General features: G+C 38.1%; 1 protein-coding gene across 13 annotated transcripts in view; it reads left to right on the forward strand.

Annotated features, from left to right (window-relative positions):
* Nucleotides 1-20,735, forward strand: part of UTRN (utrophin) — a 486,188-nt gene that overhangs the window by 338,357 nt on the left and 127,096 nt on the right. For all 13 annotated transcript variants that reach the window (XM_087865550.1, XM_087865558.1, XM_087865561.1 and 10 more), the window contains 2 exons: nucleotides 2,034-2,206; nucleotides 14,829-14,985. In XM_087865550.1, the coding sequence (XP_087721676.1) occupies nucleotides 2,034-2,206; nucleotides 14,829-14,985 (330 nt within the window). The remainder of the gene's footprint in view (nucleotides 1-2,033; nucleotides 2,207-14,828; nucleotides 14,986-20,735) is intronic.

A 20,735-nucleotide genomic window follows, 5' to 3' on the forward strand; every position in this document is an offset into this window, starting at 1 on the left:
CTGCTCCCCTGTTGGTGTCTGCTCTGCAGTCTGTGGGATCGAGGTGCTAGTGAAATGCACAAGAGTCAACAAGCTCAGAGTTTTTGTTTGGTGGTGAATACCAATCCTGGGTGTACCCAGATCACACTTTGCAGGCGGACCTGATTTGGCTTTGTTATTAGGGTCAGCTCACCCCAGAGACCAACAAGCTTGCACATTTGGAGCATAAATTTCCAGAAGCTGTCCATCAAACTCTGTGTTCATTCTCCCCCTCCTCAGATCCGACCCTATTCGTGTCATGTTAGGCATCACAAATCTCCTCAGAAATTATAATACAGCACTTTTGCCCTTAAACCTCATGGAAGTGACACCTTCCTCCCATGCTTACTGCATAGGGAGGTACAAAAGGCCTTTCTTTCCATGTGTCCTTCTGATTAGTCTAGGTCTGTAGAGACAGGAAGAACAATCTTTTAGATCCTAGCCTCTAAGCGTTGGTTCTTGATAGGAATGATTTCTAAATTAATGAAAGCATTCCGAGTATTTAAAGAATTTCTATTTAATTTTTCATCATGCTCATTTGGAATTGGAAAACTTAAGATGAATGGGGCTTATAAAGGAAAACTGAAGATGAAAAAGGTAATAAAATTATGGTGTTTAGCAGTTTATTCTTTTACTAATTCAGATTCATTACCTGAAATAATTTTTTAATTTCTGTCATGCGTTGCCCGCATATTCATTAACAGCTAACGCCATGGAGACTCACTGCACACCTTCATGGCCCCCTTGGGTGTTTGCTATTCTGTTTGTCAAGTCCACTTTCGTGTATTGTATGGTAGTGACTGTCGCACTAGAGTTAACTACAACTAGCTTGCTTTCATTTTATTCAGGAAGAAAAGATTGTCAAACTAATAGATAATTGTATTGATGCCCTTGTAATGGAGAGTATTAAAAAACTGATAAAGACCCTCTGTATTTTAAATGTATTCTATTTATCTAATTACAAAAAGAAACCCTGTTTTTGTAGAATCTTGGAAACTCAGAGAAGTGTATAGAAGGAAACCAAAATCACCTTTAATTTTCTTGTACAGAGATTATACTATTTTGATATTTCTTATAGTTTTTGATGTATGTGTGTACAACGATATACAAAAATGTATGCTAATTTAAACACCTACCTTAAAAATTATATTAACATCATAATATAGTTTTGTATCCTTCATTTTTCAACTTAATATTATATACCATTAATATATTATGATAGTTTCCACTGTTTCACTTTAAACACAATTAATGTGATAAATGCATATATACAAATCTTCTCAGGACAGGTAATTTCAACAATTTTAAGGCTTTTGATACAGATTGCCAAAATGCTTCCTCAAAGTCCGGACCAGTTTTTATTTTTAATTTATAAAAATTCTTATTTTACTTGATACTCAGATTTACTTTAGAAAAAATTTTTTTCTATTTAACATGAGAAATATTACTTTGTCATTAGTTTTTATTTCTTAATGAAGATAAATATTCTTATGAAAATGTTCTTTTAAAATTTTAGGAATAAATTTTATTAGATTGGAAGGACAAACTAAGGTTGTCCAAATGTAAAAAAAAATTAAAAAACCAAGTGAAATTATGTAATATCTCTATAAAACATCACAGTTTGAGGGTGGTTTTGCCCAGGTACAAAGAGGAGAAAGAACCTGGGTGTTAAGCAGCATTCAGTGATTTGGCAACAATAATTACATAAAATTTCAAAAGTTTCTGAATCTGAATTACTCACATCTAACCAATTGATACATGAAATTTAGATTTTAATACATTCTGTTTTTAAGAATCAGGGAATCAATATAGTGAAGATTTGGAGACTATTATTTTCAACATCAGAATTGTGGAAACACTTGAATTTGCTATCATTTAAGGCAAATTTAACTATTTTGCTTAAAAAAAAACCCTTATCTGTGGAATATAAAAAAATAAAGTTCTATAAAGCAACCCCAAGACAGTGTGGACACTAATACCTAACATTTGCATTGTCTCTGCTCTTTCCTCCTTAGGACATCCAGGCGGAAATTGACGCACATAATGACATATTTAAAAGTATTGATGGAAACAGGCAGAAGATGGTAAAAGCTTTGGGAAATTCTGAAGAGGCTACTATGTTACAGCATCGCCTGGATGATATGAACCAAAGATGGAATGACTTAAAAGCCAAATCTGCCAGCATCAGGTCAGAATAGTCAATATCAAAATAAAAATGATGGGAGAGGGAGATTTTTATGATTTTTTATGATTTTTATGCATATCAGAAAGAGAACATACTACTTTCTCAGAAGTAATTTAAGATTAAACGCAGGGACACCTGGCTGCCTCAGTGGATAGAACACGCAGCTCTTGATCTCGGGGTTATGAGTTTGAGCCCACTTTGGGTGTACAGATTACTTAAAAATAAAATCTTTTTTAAGTTGCAGTTTTAGCTCCATTTATATCCAGGGCCCGCTACCAGCTGTTCTCGACTATTCCCAAATTTGCACTTCATTTTTTAAATCTGATACTAAGAAGAATAATGTTACCAACACCTGCTAGTTATTGTTTTCCTTGACCAAGTACTATGTTAGCCTCTTTACAAACATTACTTAGTATTCAAAATATCCCAGTAGGTGAATAATAGTAACATCTTTCCTTACACGAGGAAACAGAGGCTTAATGAAAATAAGGAACTTGCCAAGTTTTTCAGCTAACAAGTGCCGAGCCAGGATTTGAACCTAGATCTTTCTGACTCTTGGCAGTGAATGTTTTGCTTCATCATGTTATTTTATGTCCAGTTGGAAAATGTATTTATAGAAATTAAATATTGTTCATGGACACTGAAATGGGAAACTGATGATTCATGTCTGCTTTTGGAGAGAGTAAAATTAAATCAGGATGAATTTGAGGACCAGAATGCTGACTAGGAAAGGACCCTGAAAAACTATCAAGGGTGACAATTATTAATGCTATTTAGAGTCTAGAATTACATTTAATAGATGGTGAACAGTACCCAACCAGATATGAGTTTATGGGAAACTGCCTGATAATGTGCTACTGAGCAAAGATCCAAAAGAGGAATGTTGGTAGAAAGACCTAGATCTTCGGGTGCCTGGTGGCTCAGTCGGTTGAGCATCCAACTCTTGACTTCAGCTCAGGTCATGATCACAGGGTTGTGAGATTGAGCCCCACATTTGGCTCCTTGCTCAGCTAGGAGTCCATTGTCCCTTTCCCTCCTCCTGCTTGCTCTCTCTCTCTCTTAAATAATTAAATAAAATCTTAAAAAAAAAAAAAAAAAGACCTAGATCTTATATCTGGGTCAGTTTCTCTTAAGGTTCAGAAACTGGGGGCAACTGGGTGGCTCAGTCGTTAAGCGTCTGCCTTTGGCTCAGGTCACGATCCCAGCATTCTGGGATCCAGCCCCGCATTGGGCTCCCTGCTCAGCGGGGAGCCTGCTTCTCCCTCTCCCACTCCCCCTGCTTGTGTTCCCTCTCTCACTGCCTCTCTCTCTGTCAAATAAATAAATAATATCTTTAAAAAAAAAGGTTCAGAAACTGTATGATGTATTGATGAAAAGTGTGCAGGCTTAAACAAAATGATCTTAAGTTTGATTCTTTGACTTTGCTGTTTACTTGCTGATCTTAGACAAGTCACTCAGTCTCTCTGAGCTTTAGTTTTCTTATTCACACAATCAAAATATAAATATTTAATCCACATGATTGCTGGGAAGATTGAATGGGATAATCTGGTAGTTCCTTAACCTACGTAAAGGCTGTCTAATGTAGCATCTAGTTTATTTTTTCTTATATAAAGAAGCTCAGTGGATCTGCTTCCTCTGGCTTCTGGATTCATGGACCCAGTTCCTAGAGAGTAGAAATCTTTAGTGATTATTTGTTGTGAATAAACTTTAAAAAAATATTTCTTTCTAAAGAGATGTCCCCAAAGGTTTTTATTCTTCTGGATCTCATAGAGGGAGATTCATAATTCTTTTTGCCCTTAAGGAAGGGGATAATTGAGCATGACCATGGCATGATGATGTATTTCATCAGTACATCTCAGCTGACCATGCTGATGTCAGCATCAGCCAACTACCTTTTTCGATAAGAGGACAATTTGGGAATATCATACAGGGAGAAAATATACTTACGCTTATTTAAGATTGAAATTTCAACTGACCAAATCCCATTGAGTTGTAACTTTCTGTTCCCCATAAATAAAAATAAAATAAAATAAATAAAATGATTTAAAATGTTAATTCAATGAAAAACATTCACAGGGGTTCTAGCAAAACCAACATCTAGTCTAACAGATGAAAAGCCACAGTGCTGGTTCTGGTGAAGATTGCGCACTGGTGCTGGCATTTGAAGAGTTTGGAGGATGAAGTCTTTAGGAAGGAGAGTTTATTGAAGGCCCACATCATAAAGAGATCATTCCAAATGGAAAGCTACAGACAGAAAATCTTTGGTCTTCTGCAGATGCTATTCCTAAGCCTACTAAGTCACATTTTTTTTTTTTTTAAGATTTTATTTATTTATTTGACAGAGAGAAAGACAGCCAGAGAGAGAGGGAACACAAGCTAATGACTAAGCCACCCAGGCACCCCCACATTTTTTTCTAACCTGAAAAGAGAGCTTATAAAGTACTGTTGCAATATAATTTAATAAATTAATGTTATTTTTAGAAGATGGGAGAGTAAACTTTTGCCAATGGACTTCTACATCAAGATAGATCATACATTCCAGTAAAGCGTGTTATTTTTATTTTTTAAGTTTTTAAATTTTTTTTAGATTTAAATTCTAGTTAGTTGACTTGCAGTTCAGTATTGGTTCAGGAGTAGAGTTCAGTGGTTCATCATTTACATATAACACCCAGTGCTCATCATCACAAGTGCCCTCCTTAATACCATCACTCATCTAGCCCATCCCCCACCTCCCTCCCTCCCTCAACCCCCAGTTTGTTCTCTATAGTTAAGAGTCTCTCATGATTCGTTTCCCCCTCCCCCCACCGAACGTTCATCCTTTAGTAAAGTGTGTTATTAATGTGATAATGAATTAAGAGAATGTTTAGCCTCATTACCCACCTCTGTAGATTCAAGCATTTATTCAAGCACTTAATAAGAACAAACTTCTGTGTATAAGGCATTGCAAATAATAAACAAGATACGGCTCCTGTCCTAGCAGGCTCACAGGTCTATCCAGGTTAAGGTGGGTTCAGTAAAGGCAGTGGTTACTTTGTCTTCAGATGATCATCAAAGGCTTCATAAAAGAGGAAGTTACTAAGCTGAGCCTCAAAAGGGTGTATAGTTACTCTCCAGATGGACTGCGTCAGCCCTGGAGAAGAACATGCTGGCAGGAGGCTTGACATAACACTGTTTTCATGGAACAGTGAAGAAGTTCAGTCTGGCTGAGAATTTGCTGTTGGTGTGGAGGGGAAAGATTGTGGCCAGAAAAAAAAGGTGGAGAGGTGAGACACACTCATGGAATAGCTGTGTGCACCATGCTCATTCCTCTGGTAATAGAATTTGAAAACTTTCAGGTGACATAATTAGATGTGAGCTTTGAAAAGATCCCTCCCACACGCCCATGGAGGATGCCTTATTAGCTAGCGCAGTTCTGAAGATGAGGAGAGCTGCTGACAGACCTCGTCAGTATCCGGGAAAGGGAAGAGAGACTGAACAGGTACTCGGTTCATGTTGTTGAGGTACTAGTGAGACATCCAGAACAAATCACCAGCAGCCATTGGATGGACATATCTTCAAAAGAGCTGTCGGCCAAATGAAGAAATGGCGAGATGGGGAATACCCAGAATAGAGGTGGCAGGCAAGGCATTGTGAGTAGGCAAGAGGGTGAAAAGTTAGAAGAGGGCACAGCAAAGAATCCAGGAAGGCCTAATAGATAAGGAATAGGTGAAGGAAAGGAAAGCCAGCAAAGGAACCTGAGAAGTGGGTGGCCCTGAGGAGAGGAGAACCAGGAGTGTTGTCAAGAGCCGGGGGAAGAGGGGTTTTGAAGGGAGGGGCATGGCTAGTGGTGCAGGCCGCTGAGGGAGTGGAGTAAGATCAGGGCTACAGAGGCCAGGCGCAATGGGAAGGGCCTTGGTAACTCTTTGCTGGGATAGCGTTTTGGTTGAGGACAAAAATCTGATCTCAGAGGACCAAAGAGTCAGAATGGGAAGTGGAGAGGTGGAAACAGAACTAGTCTATGCAGCCTCATTTTCTCAAGTAACTCTGCTATGAAGGGAAGGGGCGAGAACACATTGCTGTAACTATGTTCTTACACATAACAGCATTGTAAATGTGTAAGAACTGGAGACCGAGATCTATACCTGTATTGATTTGTCTGTGCTTTCATAGAGGTCAGATACGCTTCACTAAAGAAGTAAATGATGTAGTCTTTATTTTTAACTTCAAAAAATGGGCAAAACAAATTCTATTAACATTCATTATTACTTGGGTATTTATAAAAGATGTATAGTTCTTTATACAAATATATATAAATTTGTAACTGTATGTGGTGATGGATGTTAGCTAGACACATTGTAATCATTTGGCAGTATATACCTATATTGAATCATTGTGTTGTGTACCTGAAGGTAATAGAATGTTACATGTTAATTATATCTTAATTAAAACAAAGATAAAACGGTTTCCTAAAAAAGATAGAACAGGTTATTATACTCAGTGACAGGCCCTCGTATAGGAAGCACACCTCAAAGAGAAGTGGTACAGGGTAGTGTTTAGTAGTATTGATCTTGTGGCGCTAACTGGTGGCTTTGCCACGTAGCAGCTGTGCCACTATGGGCAGGTTACTTAGCCGATATGTGTCTCCTCATATGCCAAATAGAAATAATAAAAGTAACTTCCTTATAGGGTCATCTTGAATATTTCATTTAATTGGCCTATGTAAAGCACCTAAAAGAGTGGTACACAGTAATCACTCAATAATTGTTAACTATTATTATTTTTTCAAGGATTACCATTCTGTTTGGCACTAATTAGTTTAAAAGGCCTAGAAATTCTCCCTACCTCATTTTTTTTCTTCATAATTAATATTGGGAATTTCTGAGAAGGTCCCCAACAGTGTCTATTTATCCTGCCTGGATTCTGAACAAATATGAAACAAAAGTATGTCCAAGAGAGAACAATGTTGTCATGTTAATTACTGTCAGAGGCTGGGTTGGAGGAGGCGACTTAGAGTGAGGGCAGAGTGGGCCCTGATAACTTAGCCCCAGAATGAGGCAGTGTTACCAGCAGTCACCAGAGAGGGTGGCCGCCCAGGTGAGAAACCCTACCTGGAAGTGTGGGGAGGAACTCCATCTCTGCAGGCCTCTTTCAAGAGGCAAGGGTGGGCTGATGAAGCACCCAGTTATTCCCCAAATTGACAAATCAGGTTCCTCACTCCATCTTATTAGGGACTGAGAGAGGGGAGGGTTGGAGAAGAGATCGGGAGCATGCTCAGTGAGAAAGTCCCTCCCCAAGGGGTTGGACGGGGAAGTGTTCTCATTAATAAATATGGAGAGGCAGCCTATCTCCCAGCCACTGCCTCCCTCGGTCCTTGCTGAAGACGATAGCTGGTGGCACACTGTGACTTTCCGTCCCTTTATTCTTTCCTCCCATTCCTTTATAGCACAATCTGTCCTTACACTGGCTTCTCTTGTGCAGGAATTCTGTTGTATCTTTAATATTTCTGTAAAGTCTTCCGCCACTATTCCGTGTACTTGAAAGTTGGCTTTCCCCTTAGTGGCTCACTTCACCTAAAGCTCTCTTTGTTGGAGTGTAAGTTTCCCGTTTTCCTCACCTGGCAGCTGGTGGGAATATTTTGGGTATTTAATAACTGCTACAGATACCAAGCAGCCAGAACAGCAGCCATCCCCTTCCGGCGTGGAGCTGTAGACATAATGGCTGCACGAGCCGGCCACACAGCGGTAAGCTAGAAGTTGTCAGCCTCCTTGCTCTATCTTAGGCATTGCTGCTCCATCTCAACACTTCTCCTTAGAAGTGAATACATTCGTTATTCTACCATCTACCATCTTCCTCCTGCTTCCTCCTGCTCTGTATATGTTCTTCTGCTTAACTCATTAATTTGAGCATCTGACTTCCCTTTTATTCTTCATCTCTTCCTCAGCTGTTATCCTTGGTGTCAATATCCATATGGATAATTTTTTATTTTTTGACTTCCAAGTTTCTTTTTACTTTGTCTCAAGAGCCTTTCCCCTATTGTGTTTCCACAGACCTGGCCATACCTTGGGCTCAGTTAACATCCTGTGTTCTCTTGGCATCCCTGAGATGATAATCTCCAGGAGACCAAGTGCAGACTGTTCTCCAGAGCACACATTTTATTTTCCTACATTCCACCTGGCCATGTGCATCTGAGTACCACTGGGTTTGCCTTGTTAGTTAGAGAGGAGCCCTCTGTTGCATCAAATCAGAATTACGTGCAACATCATTGCTAAATCAGTTCTCCTTCACATTACAGTTATGGCCCTAATGAAGAGGGTACCTTTCATTAGCTTATTATATACCAGGATCATCTATACCTTATTACCTGACTTTGTATTTTTATCCTGTGTATATAATTCATCTATATTTCAAGTCGATTGTTTCGTGCTCACTTCGGTAGCACATTTGCCAACTAGACTGTTTAGAACTGGACGTCCTTTAATATTTCCAACTCTGGAACTCTTAGCTTTTAATTTTATTCCTTCTTTCAAACCTGCCTCCCTTTCTCCTAATCTTTTTCAGACTCCATCCACCCCTTCTACTCCATTTGGATTCTATCATAAGCCATTTTAATAATGTGAATTTCTTCTCTCCCTGGAATTTCTTGTCTCCTCCTTTTAAATCCCTGACACTCTGATGATCACACTCTCTCTCCTCCATTCTTTTTTTTTTTTTTTTTTTAAGATTTTATTTATTAGAGAGGGAGAGAGAGCACGAGCATGGGTAGGGGGGCAGAGGGAGAGAGACAGAGAGGGAAAAGTAGATTCCCTGCTGAGCAGGGAGCCTGATGTGGGGCTTGATCCTGGGACTCTGGGATCATGACCTGAGCCAAAGGCAGACGCTTAACCGACTGAGCTACCCAAGCTCCCGTCTATCCCTCATTCTTGATTCTAGGCTTCCTAGTGTTGTACGAGGAAGTGAAAAATGACAGTTCTTCTATAATTTGACCCTTTCTACTTACAATTGGTGTTGTGATTCTGAATGATTTTCTATCATATTCACCACCATCTTTATTTTGTAAAGATTTTGCTTCTTCATTAGCTCCCCAAAACTCTCCCTTTGCTGTGGCCTTCCTTCATTCTTTTCTGAGAATGAGGCCATTTGATAGATGTTCCTTTTGTACATTCTGTATTTCAAATTGTGCTTTAATTGTGCTAAAGTCAGTGTTGTCGTGGCAGGGAGCATTTGCTCTAATTTATCATCATTTTTAGAGAATGTCTGCCAAAGATTATAATAGCAGCTAATATTTATTGAATATTCATGTGCCAGACCTACAGTAAGGGCTTTATAGGCATTACCTCCTTTACCTGTGGCGTGGTCATTGGAACTATGTAATAATCTGAGGCTCAATACCTTGGGTTAGCATCTTAAATATTATTTTGCAGTCTTTTTGGATAACTTTGATTAGACTTTTAAATACTGAAGTCCAGTATGTGAAATATTCTTTGCAATCTAAAAACAATGCATACAAGTATATATTTCACTCAGATCAATAGAAGAGACTATAGCTAATGATTTGAAACGTCAGCTAGAAGATAGGCTCCTAGGAAATTTGACAGTATTTTTTAATCCCTGGAAAAAATGTGAATTGGAAATAAATTTAGTAATGTGAATGACACGGCCTAAGTTTTTATGTTAGATTTATTTAATTTAGAATTATGTTAATTAAATACCCACTTATCAGCTTAATGATGTTTAATAGAGATTCTTATTAAAATATGGTTTCAAAGGCCAATGAAATTGTAAAATCTAATGAAAACAGAGTTCAAAGATAAAATTCTATCTTTCCTTTCTTTTATGAGCCTCTTAAAAATTCAGGGCACCCTTTTAAGAGCCCTTAGAGAAGATTAACCTTTAACATCATGATTACATCTAATGTTATCACATTTTACAATGTCACTGACACCACTTTTAGCCCTAGCCAGTTGATTTTGCTAACCATATTGTAAAACTACTAAAATTTCCTTTTCTCAAGTTGAATAGAGGGAGATTCTGTTCCTCTCTTCTTTCTTTCCTCCCCTCTGGTCCAGCACTTTCTGATGGTACTTTCTGAGAAGGTGGAAATGTTCTGGCTCTGTACTGTTTGGTGTGGTATCCACGAGCCACGTGTGGCATAGTGAGTGCTTGAAATGTAGCTAGTACAACTGATGGTGTGAACTTCAAATTTTATTTCATTAACGTCAGCTTCAATGGAAATAGCTGCATGTCATTGGTGGTTACCATATTGGAAGCACAGCTCTGGTGTTCTTCCCAGCACACACTGAATTCCTCTTTCTCCTTGTCATCTTCGTTCCCTTTCTGGGAGAAGGAATAACTCCTTTTACTGTACCTGGTTATGCTTGCACTAATAAAGGTATTTCCTTTCATTATAACTCGATTTATAATCTATGGGTTTTACCATACACTAAAAATCAATTTCATTTGTCATGAAGATGCCACATTGGACATTTAATTCTGTGTATTCCTTACAGGACGGGCAATAGTATGCATTTGCTCACCCTAATTTGGGTCGTTGTATTCTTTGACCTACTTTGCAAATGGATCTTCACTTGTCTATAAAATATGTCTGGGCAGTTTCTATCTGCTGTCTTAAATGCTGCCCATCATGAAAGCGGGGGAGTGGAAAGAGTTTAGACTTCAGTTTGGATCCCAAATTCTCTCCTTGACCAAGTTTTTTTCTTCTCCGAGCTCTGGTTCCCTCAGAGAACTGTGTTTTAGGTTTCTTATCTCAGAGTATATTTGGTTAACTTGTCTTTCTCCCACCTTGATCCCAGGACTTTTTATTTCTGAAACCGGGTAGTGCCCGATAATCAGTGTGAGTGCTCCATACGTGTTTGTTTGTGGTAAATAAATGGAAAGTTGTGTTTTATTTTTATAAATGCGCCTGCTGACTCACTCACACTGTTTGCTCTCTTTTTCCTATTTGTACATTAGGAGAAGGAATAGAAACTTCTTTGAAGACACATTGAAAAGTAGAGGCTTTTGTGATTTATTTATTTATTTTAGAGAGAGATAGAGAGCGTGAGCAGGAGAGGGCCAGAAGGAGAGGTGAGCCACCCTGGTGCCCCAAGGCTTTTGTGATTTAAAATAGATATTAATCTACATTTATTGCCATATTATATTTGAATGATGGGATACCATTTTTTATGGATCCTTACCTTAAAGAAGTTTTTGCATTATATATTTTTTAAAATAGTTGGTCACTTAAAAATGTTTAGAGACTTGTGAAATAAATGGTTCAGTGTAACGAGAGCTAACTTGTATAAAGCATGCTCTGTAGTAGACATCATCGTAGGTTGATACATTCAGTGAAAGCATCTCTAGTTTTGCACATGTCAAGTACCCAAAGAATAAACTGAAACAGGTGAGAATTAGGATAGTAAGTCAGTTATCCAGAATGTGAGTGCCCACAGATATGAGTTAGATAAAGAAATGTTTTAAGATTCTGAAAATATGATTGATGACTGAGTGGTCATCTATAGTTGTGAGGAAGGGGAAGCTTTAAAATGTTTGGAGTAAAATTGAGAAAGTACAAGTACACCAAAAACAAGTTTAAGGTTTCTCCTTGCAAAGCATTCAATCCAGTGCCTAAGAAAAGGCTTTCATCTTGAAAGATGAAAGAATTAAATTGAAACTAGAACACTGAAGGCTACTATGGAAGCATGCATTTATTTGCGCATATGGTAGTAATCCACTGAACATATAGTTATAATCTACTGGAGAATAACCAGAACAGATTTTCCAGGCAAAGATTCTGCCAGATCAGCTTGCTTTTTATGATGGAAAAAGGAAGATGCTGAGAAGTATGTACACCAGTGTTATCTCATTTATTTCAAAGTCACTTCAGTGTCTCTCTATAAAAAGGATTGCCTTCATCTTTATGAAAAGTCCTGCAGGTGCTGAATGTGATAGATTTCAATGATCAATTTCATGATTTTATGCAGTCAAAAGAGTTAATTACACTGGGGAAAAAATTTGCATGCTCTTCAATACGATGAGTGTGTGTAACCAGATTTCAAAGGAATGTAACGTCTGATTTAGTTATTGATTAAAGAGTTAAGCTACAGACATTGAAGAAGCAGGATCAAATAATCTAAAGTAAGAGGTCAGGGTATGTGCTTAAGTGTTTTGCACACAGAGACATTAAAGCACGTCTTGATTGACTAAAGGCCTCTGATGTCTAGCTGTCTTTTTTTTTTTTTGCATTTAAAAATACTAGAAAGAAATTGCAACACCTCAGTCAAATATATTTATGGCAAAATGATTTGTAACTGGCAGAGTTTTCAGTTAATATAATTGAAATTATTTAGTTCTGCTCTGTGACAAGTAAAATTACTGTTTACCATGGATAGCTAATTACATATTTGGCCTAAAATTAATCAATATGAACACAGAAAAGCTGGCACTCATGCAGAATCAGGATCTCATTAAAGCAAAATTTTGTAAAGTGAGGTCAATCATACCACCTGTAGAATGAATAGAAAAGATTATAAATGCAAGAGAATAGAACGAACTTTTTAATCATACAGTTCCCAAAGAATTATAAAACATCTCAAACTTCTTTCTGTATTTACAAATAATTTTTTTTATTATTTCATATCTAGCTCTTTTGAATAAGATGTATAGTTTTAGGGTTTGAATAGTTTGTTTTATATTAGCCCGCTGACAACGGATCTATAAACAGATTGCAGGATAACTGGCCTTTTGTGTAACTGAATGCTGGTTCGTGGTATTTCAGAGATATGCGAACTCCATTTTTTTTTCTTTTAGACAAGAATATTGGCTGATAGACCATGGTCATTATTTTATGAACTAGCGATGAACTAGAGATCAGATCATTCTTCTGAAAACATTATGAACTTTTAAACAAAGACAGGATATTGTTGAATGTTTATTGCTGGAGTACCGCCTACTGTGATCAATGGGAAAATACTTGTTTGAATTAACTATAGCAGAGCTATCAGCTTTAGGAAGAGAGAGGCTCAAGTCCGTCAGATAGCCAAAAAGGAAATTACTGATAAGACTGAGAGACAGTAGTGGCTGTCTCTGGTGGATTGGCTTCCTATTGCTCAGGGAAGGAGCAGTTTTGTGGAAGAGGGGATCATAATGCCAGTGTGAAGGTGATATAGCTAACTGAGAGGATCTGAAGCCTGGTCAACAGAGGTTCTGAAGTTGCCCCAAATGAGTCATCTTTTGCCATCATGTCTTTAGTCTTTGAAAGCTGGTGTGCAACAGGGCTTAGGTCTGTTTCCATCAGCCCTGCAGCTCTCAGTCTGAAAGGTCAAGGTAATTCCATTTCACACAGTTGAGTGCTTACGTCCACATAAACCGTCTGCTCACTGGGGTGGTGAAGGGTTGAGTAAACGCTGACTCCTAGAGTCCCTGGAGCTATTTCTGACTGATCCCCCTTTTCAAATTCAGCCCATGAAGTGTGGGCTTGAGACTGGGTAAGTGGGCTTTCTTCAGGGCCCCAAACTGGTGCTTTTATTTGCATTTCTATTCTCAAGGGCTTTTACTCTTACTGAAATTTTAATCATGTAAATATGTATTTCCAAAACATGGTTTCCTGAGTATAAAGTTCATAATTTAAGAATCTGAAGAATCTGTACTAAAAACAGAAATTGTTATTGAACCAAAGACCTCACCTTTATTTTAGTTTTTTAATAATATTTTTTATTATATTATGTTAGTCACCATACAGTACATCCCTAGTTTTTGATGTAAAGTTCGATGATTCATTACCTGCGTATAACACCCAGTGCACCTTGCAATACGTGCCCTCCTTAATACCCATCACCAGCGTATCCCATTCCCCCACCGCCCTCCCCTCTGAAGCCCTCAGTTTGTTTCCCAGACCTCGCCTTTAAACTGGAGTATGAAGTACTGTAATCGATGATTTCTGCTCGGTTGTTTTCTGTTTGCAATAGACACATGTCGCTGGACACCGGTCAGCCTTAAGCCAAATAGCGTTCTAGCCAAGAAATGGCTAATTGTTTCCCAGCTTTCTGAGGTAAATGCTGGTGATGTTCTGAGTTTTAAGGGAAATTAAGATAGTAATTTCCTTTACTAAAAAATTAATTAGCTCTTTTAGAAAGAAAAATAACATGGGCCTGTTGTACATACTCAATTAGTACATAAATATATAAAAATTGTTTACTGTGTTTTCAGTAATAACCCTATCTAATATGTATCTTTCCAGACATGTTATATGCATATAGTTGCTTCCTTTTCTTCTCTCTCTCTCTCCATATATATGGATGAAAGGAGATGAAAATTATATTTGAGTGTGTGTATATATTATACATAAGCTACTGAAATTTGCTTTTATAATTTTACATTATATCATGGACATTCTTCTTGAAAGACTCATATTTATGCCTTTGTGGTGTGTAGTTATTCATTTTAAATTTTGATAGATATTACCACCGTATCTGCGTATTTCATCTTCTTCAAAATAACTGTTTCATACAGGATTTTTTTTTAACAAAAAGCCTCTTTCTGCAATGTTAACATTAGTTGGTTATACAAAATTATGAGTCTAAGAGAAGATATATAATTTTTTAACACAATTCAAACTTCTAAATGTGGTCAATACTGTGTCTCTCAACAGGGCCCATTTGGAGGCCAGTGCTGAGAAGTGGAACAGGTTGCTTACATCCTTAGAAGAACTGATCAAATGGCTGAATATTAAAGATGAAGAGCTTCAAAAGCAAATGCCTATTGGAGGGGATGTCCCAGCCTTACAGCTCCAGTATGATCACTGTAAAGTAAGTTGACTGCATATGGAGGGGATCTTCTTAAATTTTTTAAATTAATTTTTTTATTTTCAATTAGCCAACATATAGTACATCATTAATTTTTGATGTAGTGTCAATGATTCATCAGTTTTGTATAATACCCAGTGCTTATCACAACAAGTGCCCTCCTTAATACCCATCGGTTGGTTCCTCCCCCCACCCCCCTCCCTTCTGTAACCCTCAGTTTGTTTGATTCATTTTGATTTTTGGCAAAGTAAATACTCAAAATTCTAGATGAATATCTGAGTTGAAGCAATCAACACAGGGTTTCACCCTCACCCCCAATTTCTTTTATTTATAGATTTTATTTATTTATTTGAGAGAGAGTGCAAGCAGGGGGAGGGGCCAAGGGAGAGGGATAGAATCCTCAAGCAGACTCCTTGATGAACACGGAGCCTGATTCAGGGCTCCATCCCACCACCCTGAGATCATGACCTGAGCTGAAACCAAGGGTTGGACGCTTAACTGACTGAGCCACCCAGGCACCCTCCCACCCCCCATTTCTAAATATCAGTATTTAGACACTTAATTTAGGTTGCATGTATTACTTCCATTTGTTTCAGATTAATTTGTCTCTTCATATTCAATTAATTTTTTCAAACATTACAGATCTCTAAAGCATCATATTGCTTTTAGCTTATCATAACATTTATCTAACTTTCTAATAGATTTTAAAATATTAATATATTCTATTGGGGAAATTTTGTTACTACAAGTGAGTCTTAAATTGTGAAGGCATAGAGTTATAAAGAATTACAAATTATCATGTTTATAATAAATGGAATGAAAAAAATAAGGACCTGTAGAAGTATGAATATAGGATAAAGTCTTAAAGCAAATGAGGGCCATAGTATTTAGATCATTTTATATGTTTTATTTTTCTAAACTTAGACCTTTTTTTGAGTTACAGTTTTATTCTGCTCAAATTTCTGTCTGTATGCAAATTTGTACTTTTACTCTCAGAAGCGGATATGCTGACATGTTATCAACTGACATGTTAATTCTTAGAAGTTTGTATTATTTAAATTCTTTGCCTTATTAGCTTTCCATTTGTTGATTTAATATTCCTTCATGCCCATTTTCTCATGTACTACACATGGGCTTGTTTTATTAAATATTCATTTTTTTACTCTTCACATGCAATGCAAGTTCTCATTCTAAATCTGTATGTTTTAATGTGATGTTAGAATTCTGTTCCCATTGGAAAAGCCACAACACTAACGCATGCATCTTCTAAAGGAAGAAAGGAAGATGTCATCTAGGTAATAAGGTTGCCTCAGAATGATAAGACCTTGAAATTTATTTTACTTTGGGCCCTTGTGACTACGTTATTCAAATTACCATTTGGGTAAATTTTTCCCTTTCTACTTGAAAAGAGACTGTGATAGAGAAATAGTTCTAAGATGAGAATAAAGAGGACACCGCTGGAATATAACATGCAAAACAATCATAACAAAAACAACAACAACAAACAATGACAGAAGATTTTAAATCACTGATTTAGGAAAATCACGTTTCTCCTTTTTTCAGCTTTCCCTTCTATTAATTATTTATATACTTTTTTTTGTGGATTCAGATGATGAGATAGAATAATATAAAGCTCTAATGGAAGTGCTCTGTTAAGGAATAAAATCTGCTTGTGACCATGTTCTGCTAGTTTTGATTAAAACTAATTCTTGAGGCATGAAATGATTTCCTCTTCTGGCCTTAGCAAGTAAAGTGCACATCAGTGTTTCCAGTAGGTGCTGGCTATGTTCTTCATAAGCCCTCCTCCGAGCAAGGTCAGCCTATTTTAGGCTGTGTTTCACGTAGAGTGTTAGAGTGCAGTTGTCTGCACCAATCCTCTAGGCCTGGGCATTTGGATAATAAAGGTAATACTGCTAATGGTGCCGATGATCATACTGGTGCATTCATTCAGCAAGTATTTCTTGAGTGTGTAATATGCACCAAGCACTATTCTAAGCATTGGTGAGTCAGTAATGAACAAGATAAAGTTCTTGCCTGACTCCGAGCAGTAAGGGACAGACACTAGACAAGCAATAAATATATAATATGTCCCATGGTAGTAAGTGCTATGAAAAAGGTGAAGCAAGGTCAAGGAGAGAGAGAGAGGAATGGGAGAGTATAAACAGCAGAGGTGCTGTTTTATGTGGAGAAGGTCAGGAAAGTGCCATAAATGAGGTGGTTTTTGAGAAGAGAACCGATTTAAATGTGAGGCAGCAAGTAATGCTACTCCCCAGGGAGGACAGCATAGGGAAAAGGGGATAGAATCACGCAGGCCATGGAGGCTGCAGTGTTCTGGTCATATCTGAGGAATAGCATGGATACCAGTATTGTGGAGACACTTCAGCCAAATAGAGAGGTGGAAGATGAGGCTGGGGTGGTGGCAGGGGGAAGGGCTTTAAATCACATAGGTACTTGAAAGCCCTCTGTAAGGGCTTGGCTTTTATTCCAAGTGAGATGGGAAACCATGAAAGGTTTTGATAATTATACTGCTGTGATCTTACCTACATTGTATAGTAATTATAGGTGAAATTATGGAGAAGAAAATATAGAGGAGTCCAGGAATGCATTTCAGTAATCCAACTGGGGGATGGTGATGACTTGAACAAAGGTGTAAAGGGAGAGGTAGAAGTAACTGGTTTCTGAATATATTTGGGAAGAAGCAACAGGATGTGCTCATGGGTTGGAAATATGGAATGTAAGAGAAAGAGAAGGGCTTATAGTGGCAGGAATCCAAGGTTTTTGGGCCAAGCAAATGGGGCAGTGCCTGGAGGGAGAATGTGGGGTCAAGTAATGACTTTATGAGGATGAGGACAAATTCTACATGTTTCTATGCTGATGGGAATGATCTTGTATAGTGGGAAAAATTAATGATGCAGAAGAGAGATTACCAGGTAGGGATGGGATGAGATCCAGGGTATAAGTACAGTAGTTGGTCTCGGGTAGGAGGGCGAAGAATTCATCCAGTCGAACAAAAGGTAGGTTTGTAGATTTGTGTGGGGGAACATTTAGATGTCCTCTTTTGGTTGCCTCTGTTTTCTCAATGAAATAAGGGGCTAGGTCATCAACTGCATATGAGAAGAAGGAAGATGATGTGGAGGTTTGGGGAGAGAGGAGGCAGAAAATGTAGTCTAGAAGTGGGTGAGTTAAATTAGGAATGTACAAGAAGACCACAGGGCATTAGGAAGGGCCCCCATGAGGTCAGTGTTCATGAATTTAAAGTGAGAACAGCCAATGTGAATGTTTTCCTTTGCCCATGTTGAGTTGCCTCACCGAAGGTAAGGAGCGAATTGAAAAGTTGAATTAAACCAAGCACATGTGATGGAGGAAGAGAGGGGCAAGGGGGTTACAGAAATACAAAAGAGCTATGGTAATGATCACACATGGAATCAAGACCGGGGAAAGGGAGATGTGAGGATATCAGAGCGATGAGGGACAGTAAAGTGATGTTAGAAGTCAATGAATGGGACACGGCAGGGGGAGCTGAGAAATCATTCAAATTGGGGACACGGGGAGGGGCAGAAACTGTAAAGAAAGCTGGTTGTAGTCGGAGAGGGGGAGTTAGAGGGGGCATTTATTGTCAGTGACAATCTCTGGTGTCTTTTTGCGGGAGAGAGTTGCACGGGTAGGGTGGAGAACACGGTCCTTTGGGAGGGATAGGTAAGGAGGTGAGAGGCAGTTAGCTGCACGGTCATCTACAGGGACAGCAGAATCACCAAGACCAGGAGAGAGAGCCTGATAGCAAAGTGATGATTAGGAGAAAGAAGGGTGATTGTGGGATAGGTTGGGATTGGTGTGGTATGGAAAAATGATGTTTTCACATTCCTTTTATCTTTTGAGTCTTACACCCTTGGTTGGGCATGGGGGAGAAGAATAGTGTAAATTGGATACAGTTTAGCACTGCTTTCTAAATTTCTTAGTGCCGGCTACTGGATTTTTCTTGGGTTACTATTACGTCTTTATGACTTAGCATGTTGTACATAATCCAGACTACTGTTGAGGGATGTTCTTTATCAGTAAGTAGGACTTATCGGGAGTTTCCATTTAATGGTCTGTACTTCAAGTTTTATATTAGAAAGTTTATATGAATAGCACTGATCGAATTTGGGGCCCGGTGGCTTCTCCCCTCATTCTTATACCCTCACTGGAAATAATCCTTTGTGGACTTTCATATTGATCGTAGGTTCTGGAATATGATACTTTATTGTGATCTGTCATAGTTTGCCTTCCAATTTATCAATGATCTTAAACTACAGGCTTTCTTACTATCATCTATTATTAATGTTTTGACATGAGCTTCATTTTTAACTCTGAGAACTGAGCAGCCTCTTATGCCAGAAATAAATTATGGAAGAGATATCCAAGTAAAGTTTGTGGAGGTGTGTATCACTTTGCGAGGGCCACCATAACAGAACACCATAGATTGAGTGACATAAAAGAAATTAATCTTCTCACAATTCTGGAGGCTGGAAGTCCGAGATCAAGGCGTATGCAGGGTTGATTTATTTCTGAGGCCTCTCTCCTTGTCTTGTGGATGGCCATCTTTTCCCTGTGTCTTCAGATGGCCTTCCCTCTGTGAGTATGTCTTTTAAAACTGCTCAAAATACCCTCTTTTTTAAAAGGACACCAGTCATAGTGGATTAGGGCCCACCCTAATGACCTCATTTTAATTTAATTACTTCTTTAAAGACCTTATTTCCAAATGCAGTCACATTTTGTCAAAAGCAACCTTCTTTCCCAACTGTCAAGTATAATGTTTCTAATCACTATAAATTATTGGAGTGAGGGCAAATCGCTATACATCGGTACTATTAGGGCAATATTTAAAGACATGGCCCCTACTTGTAATTATTTACCTATCTTATGAAACTTTGCCAGCCATAATCATTGAATAGCCTTACTGTAGCTGAACCTCAGCCTTGCCAATGTTCTAACTTAAATATAATTCTGTAAATTATCCATGATCTTTTCTTAAATTTAAAATCCCTTTGGGTGTTCATGTGGTTACTCTATTTCAGGATAGCTTTTTCTTTCCTGTGTCCTTGGAGATGTCTTTTCATCAGGAAAACAATCTTTATTTAGAATTAGAATTATCAATGATTAAAACTGAAAGAGGCCCAAGAAATAGGTTAGTCCAATCCCCTTATTGATAGTGGAAGAAAATGAGAGCCATGGTGTGTTTTGATGAAATCTGAGTTTTCGTCCCTTCCTTCCTTTCTCACTTCCAACAAATCCTTATCATTTGCCCACGTGTCTGGCAGTTTCTAGGACACCAGAGAGACATGGATACATAGAACAGACACAGTCCCTGCGTGCACAGCACTCACAGTCAGGGGAGAGCCTGTGCCTGCCCTTCTCAAACTTACAGTCCCTGTTTCTTCCCTGTGTTATTAGAAATCATTTCCAACAGGAATTGTGGCTGAGCTGTGCACTGCACACTGCTGTCCCAAATCTCTGGTTGTCTGCCCAACTATCCATTTCTCTGACCTCCAACTTCAGTCCCTTTGTGATAACTCAAGCCTGCTATCAGTTCTTGTACACTTTTATTTCTGATCTTTTCTATTTAAGAGATCCTTTAACTCTTTTCAATTATAACATGATGATGTAGCTTTGAACAGAACAAAATAATCTTTAAACTGTTTTTTGACAGGTATGTTTAACATTAATTTTAGATGCCTTTTAGTTTTGTCTGTTATTATAAACTATTTTTTTCTAAC

This window comes from Ursus americanus, chromosome 11, assembly GCF_024610735.1.
Source record: "Ursus americanus isolate L20-20 chromosome 11, mUrsAme1.1.p, whole genome shotgun sequence".
NCBI lineage: Eukaryota > Metazoa > Chordata > Mammalia > Carnivora > Ursidae > Ursus > Ursus americanus.